Source organism: Dendrobates tinctorius, unplaced genomic scaffold (assembly GCF_039654945.1).
Source record: "Dendrobates tinctorius isolate UK_male_01 unplaced genomic scaffold, ASM3965494v1 ptg000046l, whole genome shotgun sequence".
Lineage (NCBI taxonomy): Eukaryota > Metazoa > Chordata > Amphibia > Anura > Dendrobatidae > Dendrobates > Dendrobates tinctorius.
Window position 1 is genome coordinate 78,999,412 of NW_027361714.1, and position 14,255 is coordinate 79,013,666.

Genomic DNA, 14,255 nt, shown 5'->3' on the forward strand with positions numbered 1-14,255 from the left:
ATGGCTCAGCAGTCAGTATCACACAGGATAGGGTTAGATACACGGCTCAGCAGACTGTATCACACAGGATAGGATTAGATACACGGCTGAGCAGAAAGTATCACACAGGATAGGATTAGGTACACAGCTCAGCAGACATTATCACACAGGATAGGGTTAGATACACAGCTCAGAAACAGGATGTGCCAAAGGAGAGGACATTTTCATTCCAAGAATTCCACTCATTCCATCTGATTTATTTTTTGATTTTAAACGCCTCCAGTTTCCAGTTCAACTGCTATTTGCAATGTCCATTAACAATGCTCAGGGACAGTCTTTGAGAGTAGTAGGGATCGATTTGCAATCTCCATGCTTTTCTCATGGTCAACTTTACGTGGTCTGTTCAAGAGTTGGAACTGCCAAAAATCTGTTCATCTTTGCACCGAAAGGAAAAACCAAAAATCTTGAATGAGTTGAAAATAAAATACTATCAATACTTGGGTAATCGTTTAGTTAATTTGTGTTGCAAATCTGTAGTGTTGAATATATGATGTGAAATGTTTTTATGTGCAATATAATCATTATAATTTGTTATAACTAACCACAGTTGGTTACTATGCCCAGGCAACGCCGGGCTCTTCAGCTGATATACAGTCATGGCCAAAAGTATTGACACCCCTGCAATTCTGTCAGATAATATTCAGTTTCTTCCTGAAAATGATTGCAAACACAAATTCTTTGGTATTATTATCTTCATTTAATTTGTCTTAAATGAAAAAACACAAAAGAGAATGAAGCAAAAAGCAAAACATTGATCATTTCACACAAAACTCCAAAAATGGGCTGGACAAAAGTATTGGCACCCTCAGCCTAATACTTGGTTGCACAACCTTTAGCCAAAATAACTGCGACCAACCGCTTCCGGTAACCATCAATGAGATTCTTACAATGCTCTGCTGGAATTTTAGTCCATTCTTCTTTGGCAAACTGCTCCAGGTCCCTGATATTTGAAGGGTGCCTTCTCCAAACTACCATTTTTAGATCTCTCCACAGGTGTTCTATGGGATTCAGGTCTGGACTCATTGCTGGCCACCTTAGATGTCTCCAGTGCTTTCTCTCAAACCATTTTCTAGTGCTTTTTGAAGTGTGTTTTGGGTCATTGTCCTGCTGGAAGACCCATGACCTCTGAGGGAGACCCAGCTTTCTCACACTGGGCCCTACATTATGCTGCAAAATTTGTTGGTAGTCTTCAGACTTCATAATGCCATGCACACGGTCAAGCAGTCCAGTGCCAGAGGCAGCAAAGCAACCCCAAAACATCAGGGAACCTCAGCCATGTTTGACTGTAGGGACGTGTACTTTTCCTTGAATGCCTATTTTTTCTCCTGTAAACTCTATGTTGATGCTTTTGCCCTAAAAGCTCTACTTTTGTCTCATCTGACCAGAGAACATTCTTCCAAAACGTTTTAGGCTTTTTCAGGTAAGTTTTGGCAAACTCCAGCCTGGCTTTTTTATGTCTCGGGGTAAGAAGTGGAGTCTTCCTGGGTCTCCTACCATACAGTCCCTTTTCATTCAGACGCCGATGGATTGTACGGGTTGACACCGTTGTACCCTCGGACTGCAGGGCAGCTTGAACTTGTTTGGATGTTAGTGGAGGTTCTTTATCCAACATCCGCACAATCTTGCATTGAAATCTCTTGTCAATTTTTCTTTTCCGGCCACATCTAGGGAGGTTAGCCACAGTGCCATGGGCTTTAAACTTCTTGATGACACTGTGCACGGTAGACACAGGAACATTCAGGTCTTTGGAGATGGACTTGTAGCCTTGAAATTGCTCATGCTTCCTCACAATTTGGTTTCTCAAGTCCTCAGACAGTTCTTTGGTCTTCTTTCTTTTCTCCATGCTCAATGTGGTACACACAAGGACACAGGACAGAGGTTGAGTCAACTTTAATCCATGTTAACTGGCTGCAAGTGTGATTTAGTTATTGCCAACACCTGTTAGGTGCCACAGGTAAGTTACAGGTGCTGTTAATTACATAAATTAGAGAAGCATCACATGATTTTTCAAACAGTGCCAATACTTTTGTCCACCCTCTTTGTTATGTTTGGTGTGGAATTATATCCAATTTGGCTTTAGGACAATTATTTTTGTGTTTTTTCATTTAAGTCAAATTAAATGAAGATAATAATACCAAAGAATTTGTGTTTGCAATCATTTTCAGGAAGAAACTGAGTATTATCTGACAGAATTGCAGGGGTGTCAATACTTTTGGCCATGACTGTATATATATATATATATACATACACACACACGCATATAGAAGGGTATATATATATATATATATACATACATACACACGCATATAGAAGGGTGTATATATATATATATATATACATACATACACACGCATATAGAAGGGTATATATATATATATATATACATACATACATACACTGTATATACACACACACAGTTGTGTGGAAAAGTGTTTGCCCTTTCCTGATTTCCTTTCCTTTTGCATGTTTGTCACATTTAAATGTTTCAGACCACAAGTAAATTTAAATATTAGACAAAGCTAACACGAGTAAACACAAAATGCAGTTTTTTAATGAAGGTCTTATTATGAAGGGGAAAAGAAATACAAACCTTCAGGGCTCTATGTGAAAAAGCGATTGCCCCTACCCCCTTAAAACATAAATTAACTGTGGTTTATCACATCTTTGGGAAATTGTGTTCAAATTCCCTAGCCACACTGAGGCCTGATTAGTGCCACACCTGTTCTCAATCAAGAAATCACTTAAACAGGGCCTGCCTGTCATCATGAAGTAGACCAAAAGCTACTCAAAAGCAAGACATCATACTGTGATCCAAAGAAATTCTGAAACAAATGAGAAACAAAGTAACACAGCATTTAAGAAAAGGAACATCATACCAACAGAAAAATCTGGTCTTGGTATTGTGATGGTGCTGTTTTCCTGCTTCAGGACCTGAAAAACTTGCCGAGTAAATGGAACCAGGAATTCTATTGTCTACAAAAAAAATCTTGAAGGAGAATGTCCGACCATCTGTTCGTGACTTCAATCTGAACAGCATTTTGGTTATGTAGCAGGACAATGATCCAAAATACACCAGCAAGTGCATCTCTGAATGGCTTAAGAAAAAAAAATTAAGACTTTGGAGTGGCCTAGTCAAAGTCCTGACCTTAATCCTATTGAGATGCTGTGGCATGACCTTAAAAAGGTGGTTCATGCTCGGAAACCCTCCAAAGTGGCTGAATTAGAACAATTCTGCAAAACTAAGTGGGCCAAAATTGCTCCAGGGCATTGTAAAAGACTCAGTTATCGCAAACTTTATTGCAGTTGTTGGCCCAACCAGTTATTAGGTTTAGGGAGCAATAACTTTTTCACACAGGGCCCTGTAGGTTTGGATTTCTTTTCCACTTAATAATAAAGACCTTAATTTAAAAACTGCATTTTGTGTTTACTTGTGTTATCTTTGTCTAATAATTACATTTGTTTGGTGATCTGAAACATTTAAATGTGACAAACATGCAAAATAATAGGAAATGAGGAAGGAGGCAAACAATTTCATACAAGCTGTATACACACACATGGTTGTACATACATGGTGCAAAGTACTAGCACTTTGAATTGCTAACCTTCTTATTCTGGGAGGTCCAAGATGACAAGTAACAAAATGAAGCCAGCTGGTTGGCAGCGAGGAGAGCATTCTTCTGGCTTACTTGACAGGCAAGCACCACCTGCATATTTTCTGCTCCACATTTATTCAGCAACTTGAAAGGAAATACAAAGCTAAAGTGAAATAAAGCAGAACAATCCAGCTATTCCCAGTACAGTATGTGTAGGGATTCTACTCGCTTAGGTGCGACGGGAGTCAATCAGGAGGCACGTTCCTTTTAAAAATTCACAGGGTTTATTGCTTCATAACCCATAAAGCAGCACATAACACAAGAAATAGCCTTTAGCTCAGGCGAAAACAAGCATAAGTGTCCATGATTTCAGGCTCATTCCTGGAGCCTCAGTAAAACACAGGAGGCTTATCCCTCCTCACATACAGCCAATATACATAGGTCTCCCCGGGTCAGCAGCCTCAGCACATGGTCTTTAGGAAGGTAGCACACCTCGGCCTGCCGGGACCTTCCACATGGCCCAATCAGATCCATGCGCTCTCTCTCATGTGACCTACTCTGGTTACCTTATATGGTCCGTAGCCACGCCCCCTGGGTCACATGGCTATTACCTCATCACAGGTCCTTCAAGCAATCATACACATATACTTTATTATGACACTCTTAAACACACCCCTGGGTGGATTTGTAGATAGCTCTCGCTGACAGAGTGCAACAACAGCTCAGCAGTGCCTCTGCTGATCAGCACATAAGCAAGCCTTCATCTCAAGGCCACCTACCTTGAGATACATAACAGCCATTCAGTATTCTGCCATTCATCCTTTCTCCTGGGACATCCACACAGCGCCCCCTAGTGGACACAGTGGTTACTACACCACATATGTTAGTGGAAATAAAATTATATCTCAGTATTAAGCATGATATTTCATCTGTAATAATAGTAGACATTACCAAAATTTAGCTGGATGAGTCTACTGGCAACATCTCCAACTGGATGTAGACTAATTTACAAAAGCAGCTCAATGTTGTTAGCTCTTGCTAAAACATCAATTCCCCAATATCAGAGGAGTAGCTGCAACCTTTAGTAATGTGTATCATGTTTTTTGCAAATATGAAGATATGTCAAACTCAAACTTACAATTTGTACATTACCATATAAATATCTGATACTAAGATTGTGTATTTATATTTGAGATGGCATAGTAAACCATAAATGCTATTCTGACGTGTCGCAGGATAATGGCAGGAAACCACAACTGTAGATTCCAAGAGTATGATTCACCAATATTCACCACTAATTTGATGCAACGTCCTAACCAACGCTCCAGTGTTTGAATTGGCCACTTGTTTGTGTTGTCTCAAGTGTATCCAGTAATGACGTTCATTTTTTTTTAACCAAATAAAGTTTATTGAGAAGATATAAAGGATCAGATACATTACGTATATAGCAAATAATTTATTGTACATCAAAATTTGTTAATTACAAGGATTTAATATAAACATATTTAGCACATAGTGGTAACAGTACTAAAGATATTGTGGAAAAGACTTTAGTACTTGAAAAGAATATCTCAAAACACGTTTGTGGGTTTCACCCACAAACGGAAAGTCATCCCAAATACCAAATAAACTATGTTAAACAATACATTGCAACTTTAGGTCTATGGTCAGGAAACTCCCTAAATCTCAATCCCATTGAAAATTTGTGGTCAATCTTCAAAAACATGGGTGAACAAACAAAAACTCAGAAATTGCTGCTTGTCTATGTTTACCTAGTGAGTTTGATTAAGGCAGGTCTGAAGATTTTCAAAAGCACATAGAAGAAAGTTTGGCCCCAGACAAGCTCCTCCTTCCTATCTTTCCCTGGTGAACCACCATCCCACACCCGTGTACCACACCACCACTTAAACAGTTAGGAAGGACTCAATCCATCTAACCAAAAATTTTTCCAGGGCAGCTTTGGCGTAAATAGATTTTTTTTTAAAGCTGATAAGAAAAGAAATACATCGCGCTATGCTGGGAACTGAAAAAAATATATAATATAACTGAGTACTTACTTGCTGGTGTGTGAAAAAATCACGTGGTGGTGGATGTATAGCAGTATTCTGAGACTATTCACCTTGTCATAGATGTATATATTTGGATGCCAAAACTGCTGAATAGATAATATAGGGTTAAATGGGGGTGAGCCCGTTAGTGTGTTACAGAGGGAAAAAAAAAAAAATAAAATATGAACTAATCTTGATTTACTCACTTAAGGAAATCAGAACCATATAAAATATATGCTGTAAATGTAGCCATTGTCAAATATTAAGATTGGAATGTTGCAGCCTGTTTCTGAAAAAAATATAATAGTTGAAAAATAAAACCAAAAAAAGAGGGGGATAAATAGATGTTTGAGATGATAACTGAATGCTGACCTTACTGCATGCCAGTTTCAACAGGCGAGGTCAGAATGATTAATCCTGTGCAAAACAAATGATGGCACAGTTCCTGCAAAGTGAATGAGCGTTAGTGACAGCATGTGCCCACTAGTGGAATGAGGTGCTTAATTCTGGTGCACTTACTTGCAGGGCCAGTGCTCAGTGAGACAGGCTTGGGTGCTCAGCGTGGGGGCTGGGGCTGCTGCTGCTAATCCGTATGGACGTGGAGACCGCCATTGCCTCGCGTGCTCCGGCCGAGAGCAACGCTGAGGGACTCGGCGTGTGATGGGGCAGGGCTAGCGTGACGTCACACTGGGGGTAAGACGGTGGCTCAGAGGCAGCACAATACCGACATGTTATGAAGAGAGTAGCTATCTCTCGAAATATGTCGGTATTGTGCTGCCTTTGAGCCACCGTCTTACCCCCAGTGTGACGTCACGCTAGCCCTGCCCCATCACACGCCGAGTCCCTCAGCGTTGCTCTCGGCCGGAGCACGCGAGGCAACGGCGGTCTCCACGTCCATACGGATTAGCAGCAGCAGCCCCAGCCCCCACGCTGAGCACCCAAGCCTGTCTCACTGAGCACTGGCCCTGCAAGTAAGTGCACCAGAATTAAGCACCTCGTTCCACTCGTGGGCACATGCTGTCACTAACGCTCATTCACTTTGCAGGAACTGTGCCATCATTTGTTTTGCACAGGATTAATCATTCTGACCTCGCCTGTTGAAACTGGCATGCAGTAAGGTCAGCATTCAGTTATCATCTCAAACATCTATTTATCCCCCTCTTTTTTTGGTTTTATTTTTCAACTATTATATTTTTTTCAGAAACAGGCTGCAACATTCCAATCTTAATATTTGGCAATGGCTACATTTACAGCATATATTTTATATGGTTCTGATTTCCTTAAGTGAGTAAATCAAGATTAGTTCATATTTTTTTTTTTTTTTTTCCCTCTGTAACACACTAACGGGCTCACCCCCATTTAACCCTATATTATCTATTCAGCGGTTTTGGCATCCAAATATATACATCTATGACAAGGTGAATAGTCTCAGAATACTGCTATACATCCACCACCACGTGATTTTTTCACACACCAGCAAGTAAGTACTCAGTTATATATTTTTTTCAGTTCCCAGCATAGCGTGGTGTATTTCTTTTCTTATCAGCTTTAGCTCTTTTAAACAGGCACCAGCACAGAGCCTGTTATTCACCAGCTGCATCTGGGAATAGTGGACCTTCCTTCTCTGTCCAAGTGGACTGGCGCCAGTGTGTTAATCTTAAACAGATTTTTTTTTAAAGCGAGGGAGAGGTTTACTGCCGATTTCCATTGCTACATGGCAGACACTCTTGATGACATCCGATGTCTGGCCCACATTTTTGGGTTATTCGTGAAACCTCAGTCAGAATCAGTCTAATAACGGTCCTTTCTTATTGCTGAGAGTCAACAAATAACAGACAAGTCTTAGGGTACCGTTACACCTAGCGATGCACCAGCGATCCTGACCAGCGATATGACGCGGTCAGGATCGCTGGTGCATCGCTAGGTGGTCGTTAGTGAGCTGCCACACAGGCAGATCTCACTAGCGACATCGCTGGGGACGGGGATCGCTACTTACCTGTCAGACGCGGCGATCCTGCGTCCTCCCGCCCGGCTCCATGCGTCGCTCATCGGCGCCACAGGAAGCCCAGCAGGAAGTGGCCGACGAGAAATGGTCCAGGAGCTTCTCGCGCGATCAGCGATAACCAGCGGGGGAGCCGGTCGGAGGTAAGTATCACATGTAGCGTTATCGCTAGCAATATCGCTGCAACGTCACAAAATCGGTGACTTTACAGCGATATTGCTAGCGATATTGCAGTGTGTAACGGGGGCTTTAGGGTAATCTGTGATAGGGAATCCCATGAGATCATGTAGGCACTGAACCACTTGGGCCTAGTATCACCTAATCTCCAGACAATTGCAGAGAAGGTGAGAAAATGTTCCCGAGCCCTTATGACATTTGGGGAAGTCATCCAGGAATTCAGATTGTACTGTGTGCATTCTGGATATAGCATAATACGTAGGGTGAAAAGTAAAGGGGGGGTGGCTCTTTCAGTATAGTTAGGGGAAAAATGTTTAGAGCCTTTCAAGGTGAGCTCCCAGGGCTCATCAATTATCATTCCAATATCTGTCTCACACTTGCTTCTTGTGAGGTCATGTAGTGGTTCTGTGCTCCCTGCCAGAAAAAGGGCATGCAAAATGGCTTACAAGCCCAGATCCTGGTAGATCCATTTGCACCTGGGACAAGGTGAAGTCTCACAGGATAGGAGGTGAACTTGGTAGCAAGGTCTGATGGGCACCTCACAATTGTTGGTAGCAGAAAAGATAACTGTTTGGAAGGTTTAGCTTTTTAATATCTGTCACTTTTCTCCTAACTCTCTATCTATTGGATGCTATTATCTATAGTTTCTGTACTTGCTTTAAAAGCTCCCTACTGTTCCCTAACTACACTACATCGAACAGCTATCAATTTTTTTCCCTTCTTCCTGTGTGATGACGATTCGTTCGAGGATCCCCAGTGTATGCTGTGATACTTAAAGTGTCATCTGCGTGCAGAGGCTGCGGTAAGTGCTGCAGACCCTGCTCCCTCCCTGAAACAAAGTGTCATCAGTGACGCTCCACACAGCGGATAATGGGTGCCACTGGCTCCGTTGCAATACTATATAACAATGGGAATAGAGGGCATCCCTGGGAGCTCAGATGTAGGGGAAAATAATCTGAAAATATCTATTATATCCTGTATAAATGTTGTAATCATTTAGTAAATCTAGGTCCAAAACACCTGCTACACATTTTTGCCCAAAGGAAATCCCATTCAGTGGAGTCAATATCCTTATTGGCATCCAGGTAGACCAGCACTCATCATTGATTTCAGCATATTAACCTAGATTGCTCCCCAAGAATAATCTGAAGTATACAAGACCGTGGTCAGTTAGGTAAAATTTTAGCAAGTATTTTTAGATCAGATTGTAATAATGAGTTACGTCCTAATGCAGGGAAAGGGCAGGCACCTGTGCCAAGTATTCCTCAATTTCCACGTTTTATTTTATGGTGGAGACTCTATAAAGTGATTGGTAAACGTGAACACACTCAGAGCACGGGCCTAGGGTCCCCCACCACCCCATACTTAATCACTACAATCACCGGAGGTTCTGAAACATGATTTGCCATGCATGACATCCATTTTACTGTAATCACAAAAACTGTTGTGTGGGAGACTCACCTGCATTATACCGTCTCTTGTGAAGAAACTGAACTTCCCAATCTGATTGTCATCAACTTCATGAATGGCTAGGAGTTGCGATGATGGCAAATATCTTAACAGAAAAAGAATAAGAACAATACATATTTTCTTTACACTAGATAAGCAATCACCCAGATACTGGCATCTACAAGTATATGTAGTCTAAGCCTTCAAAATTCTCATCAGTAGAAGTGTGTGATGCAAGGAAAATGAGGCGCAACGTGCATACATTACTGGTTTTACAACTTTTACTTTAAAATATTTGCTGTACAAGTTTTTATCATTCCCTAGAGCTGGTATGATTGAAATACCCCCAGATTATGAGAGAACTCTTTGGATGCCATAATACACACCATGTTTGGAGGCCAAAAGCACTGACTATCACCCCAAAACACAATACCAACAGTGAAGTCTGGAGGTGGGAACATCATGGGGTGGGGCTGTTTTTCAGCATAGGGTACTTGCAAACTTCATATGATTGAAGTAAAGATGAATGGACAAATGTACCGAGACATTCTTGAATAAAATCTGTATCATCTACCAGGATGATGACGATGAAACGAGGGTGGATATATCAGCAAGACACAGATCCCACAGAACACACAGCCAAAGTAAACTCTCAATTGGTTTAATAGAAAGAATTTAAAGCTGCTAGAATGGCCCAGCCAATCACCTGACCTGAATCCAATAAAACATTTATAGAAGAAACTAAAGCTCAGAGTACTTAGAAGGAGCCCACAGAACCTTCAGGATTTGAAGTGGAAGAATGGGACAAAACCACACCTGAGCAATGCATGCGATTAGTTTCTCCATACAGGAGGCGTCTCGAAGCTGTCATCACCAGCAAAGGCTTTTGTATGAAGTATTAATTAAACTTCAGTAAGCGTGTTCAACACTTTTTCCCTGTGTCATTTCACATTATTACACATATCTTAATTTATGGACGTCTTTGGTTTCATTTATATACCTGTGTGGATTTGATGGGTTCTAACAGGCATCTAATGAGAATTTCATGTCAATAGCAACTTTAGAAATATATTTACTTGGAAAATTGGTGACTTGTTGAATAGTTCAATATTTATTTCACCCGCTGTATACAAAACCTCTATTACTACCTGTATTTCTATTAATTTGATGCTTATTAGTGATGAGGGAGTATACTCTCTACTCGGGTGTCCTCCGAGTATTTTGGCGTGCTCGGAGATTTAGTTTTTGTTGTCTTATCTGCATGATTTGCGACTTGTAGACAGTCTGAATACATGTGTGGAATGCCTGTTTGTTAGGGAATTCCCACATGTATTCAGCGTGTCTACAAGTCACAAATCATGCAGATAAGACTACGAAAACTAAATCTCCGAGCACGCCAAAATACTCGGAGGTCACTCGAGCATGCTTGGGAAAACCCGAGCAACAAGTATACTCGCTCATCACTAATGCTTATAGTAATATAACAAAAGACAATTTACTGATTGCGTACACAGGTTGTCAGCAGGTAACTAAGTTCACTGGCCTCAATACAAAGCCTCCAACTACCATTGTTGGTTTTCTCATATTGGCCTAAGTCACTTTTGGGCTAACCTAGGCTCCATGACTGCAACCTCTACACCCACTATAAGTACACCCCGGGTTACACGTAATCACAATACTTGTGATAAACATTGCTGATAGTTCACAGTTTCAGCAAAGGACCTCAATATTACTAGTGTAGCGCCACCCGGGTCGACGTGTTTCGCCGTGGAACTGCACTCAGAACAATCTTTCCTTGAGAACAAAAGTAAGGGAGATTCTCCCACTATCTTCTTCAGGCCCCCTGAAACTGTGAAACTGTCTCACTGAATGCAGCTCTCAAACCTGTCCAGCACTAGGGCCGTTCCCCTCAAGTCTCTTAGAGATGTTCCTCTCTTCTCTCACTGTAGGTCCCCCAACTTGTGTGTGCCAGGTAGAACACTACTGCCAATGATGTTTGTTGAGGACACTTGCTTCCTTTGTCACTGATTCCAACACACACACAGGGATGATCTTCTAGTTTCCTGAGGGTATCCAGTACTTCTTAACTTGCTAACACTCAATACTTACCTCCCTGAACTGCCTATTCCTATCAATAACCCACAATCCCCAGTCTGGGCCGGACTTACAATTAACCCTGCATACAAACCCCACAGAGTTTGTGCCACAAAGATGACTATTACATCAACACTGCCATCTGCTGACCTATAAACATACTACTACTCTATAATATAAAATACTACATTCACACATTGTAAAACTACAGAGTAGTCTCTCAGGGCGTGCAGGATCCTCCAACCACTGTCTTACAATTTCACATGATAACTGTTATTGTGACTGGAGTCATTGAAGAGTTGATATAATGCAATTAATCCAGACTCAGATTTGGCAGGGGTGTCTTTTTTTTTTTGAGTGTGGATTTTGTAATAGATTATTCTCAGTGTTACTAAGAATTAAAAATGCGGTGAAAATCCATTACAATTCTGTAACCCAGTTAACATACATCACAGGATCAAAATAGATTTTTATCCTCTGGATGTTTTTAGTGAATCATTGCAAGTAAAGATCTTAAAAACAAAAAAAAAAGTATTTCATACAGGAAGAATAACATTTATTTGCTAAATGTGAACTTGTATTTTTTCCTACCTGTCCACACAGCTATCATCCTCAATGAGTGACGTGATGAACATAGGAGGCTTCTGCTCTTCTTGACCCTTGTGTGATGCAAATTCAAACTGAACTGGCCGTAAGTAAAGGTGGAACTGGTTAAATCCCATCTCTTCAGCAAATTGTGTATAAGTCCTAAAATACAATCAAGGCCGTTTCCCAATGAATATGCTAAAAAAAAATCACTTAATTGTGTTGTTCATCATACTTGAATGAAATCTATCAGCAAGATCAAACCCCCCTAAGCTTTGTATATGGGCCTGTAGGTCAAAGGAAACTAAATATGTTCCTACCTTTATGTCTGCTATCCTTGGGTGGATGCCGAAAAAAATCAAAGATTTTCAGAATATGCAAATGATGTATTGAGTGCTTTGCCACTCCCAGAGCACTTCACAAACTTCCGCCTCCTGAGGTTATTTCCATCCTTAGCTCTATGAGTGATGTGTCTGAAGTCAGGAGCCAGACAGAAAATCTAGCGTCTGTGTAGATCACTGCTTTCCATCATTCTGCGCACTAAGATGTCCTGCTAAGGGCACTGTCTTCAGCATTCTATTACACATACGCCACCCATGTCATGATGGACACTGTTAACAGGAGCATTGAGGATGCTTGGAGCTGAGATCAGTGACCATAGGTGGACACGTTGTGTAGAAGCAAGGAAAGTGGTGATCTATGCAGGCTCTAGATTCCCTGCTCGGCACATTTTTCCCAGGGTGAATAAAAATATTTGCTACGAGATGCAACAGTTCCATTTTGTCGGGCAGACTACATCCTATAAAAAATAGCACATTACCCTCCAGGGAAAGCTGGTGAGAGAAATTGCACAGCTCAGATGACCGTCATTTGAGTAAATGAAAATAATGGTGGGCCAGATGGAAATAACAAATGTGATAGAATAACTAGAACCAATGAAGCTTGTCCAAGATGGATGTTCTTTGTACGTTTCTTGCTCTATCATTTTGTGATATGAATTAGTTGTATTACATCATTATGACTCACTGGCATGGGGATCGCTGTGTTAACCTTTACTTTTAATACAACTTAATAGAAGTCCTTACAAAAAATATGATATTATTCACTAGGAAAGCGATTGTGACCTTGTACATAATTGCATGAATAAATCTCCCCATAATGGCTGTATTATGTGAAGGTCTCCTTGAGGTGTCTAGCTAAATCTGTCGGACCTGGAAAGAAATGCCGTTTCTAATGATGCCTCAATTATTCTGTAACGTAGAGTGATGAGCTGGAGCATCTTGCTGAATGTGTCCTGGATATGGATTTGCTTTCCTCTGCCGTGCTTTTTATCTTCATCAGCTGAGTTCAGTGCTGACATGCAGATCTCTCTAACCATGACTGGATCTTCTATTAACATCTCTTCAAATAGCTAAAGCAGAAGAAAATAATGAAGAAGAAAAATAACCTCAGACATTGATGACCACAGTGGTTCAATGAATGCATCCGATCAATGTATCATTTATCTTACATCTTTGTGCACGTTTGCTGTAAAGGATTGCAGAAGATCTTTTGGAGCCAACCACTCTGTAAGTGCGAGCTGAAGAACCCTTTTCTCTACAATGTAAGACTGTTTCGGTGTCTTTGAATTGCAGAGATGCCGAAACTCTTTACAAATGTGGTCCAGCGTACAAGAAATCAGGAAGGCTAGTCCCAGAGATGGATGGAATTCAAAAAGGTAAACATTCTTTAATGCAGGGCTGTGGATAAATGGACAATGATGAACAAACATTAGAGATTCCATGGACATGGTGGCTCAGTGGTTAGAACTGTTTTGCAATGCTGGGGTCCTGGGTTCAAATCCCACCGTCTGTTGTCACACAGCTGTTAGGAATCTCTTACTGTTTTTGATACTTCCTAGTCAGGGCCGGCCCGAACGTATAGGCAAACTAGGCGGCCGCCTAGGGCGCTGACCCAAAGGGGGCGCCAGAGAAAAAAATTGAAAAAATTATAAAAAATCTTTTCAAAAGGCAAAAAGTTTTAGGGATGGAAAGAAAAGTGTACATATTTAAGGGCAAATATGATGCAAGAGAGGTTGGTTGGGTTGGCAACAATTTCGATAGAATCTGAAGTTGCTAAACAAATTAATCTCGGTGACTTAGTGTCATCCTTTTAAAAAAAAAAAGGAAAGGAAACAAAAATTTTAATTACCTATGGTCGTTTTTGTTTTGTGTTATTGATTACTTTGTATATATTTGTCCTATACAACTTCTCAGAAGATTAATGAGT

General features: G+C 40.9%; 1 protein-coding gene across 1 annotated transcript in view; it reads right to left on the reverse strand.

The window, feature by feature from the left end:
• LOC141089664 (uncharacterized) overlaps nt 1–14,255 on the reverse strand; it is a 217,219-nt gene that overhangs the window by 154,183 nt on the left and 48,781 nt on the right. The window contains exons 8-12 of the mRNA XM_073576146.1: nt 13,498–13,726; nt 13,199–13,398; nt 11,994–12,149; nt 9,321–9,414; nt 3,642–3,776 (exon numbers count right to left, since the gene is read on the reverse strand). Of these exons, the coding sequence (XP_073432247.1) occupies nt 3,642–3,776; nt 9,321–9,414; nt 11,994–12,149; nt 13,199–13,398; nt 13,498–13,726 (814 nt within the window). The remainder of the gene's footprint in view (nt 1–3,641; nt 3,777–9,320; nt 9,415–11,993; nt 12,150–13,198; nt 13,399–13,497; nt 13,727–14,255) is intronic.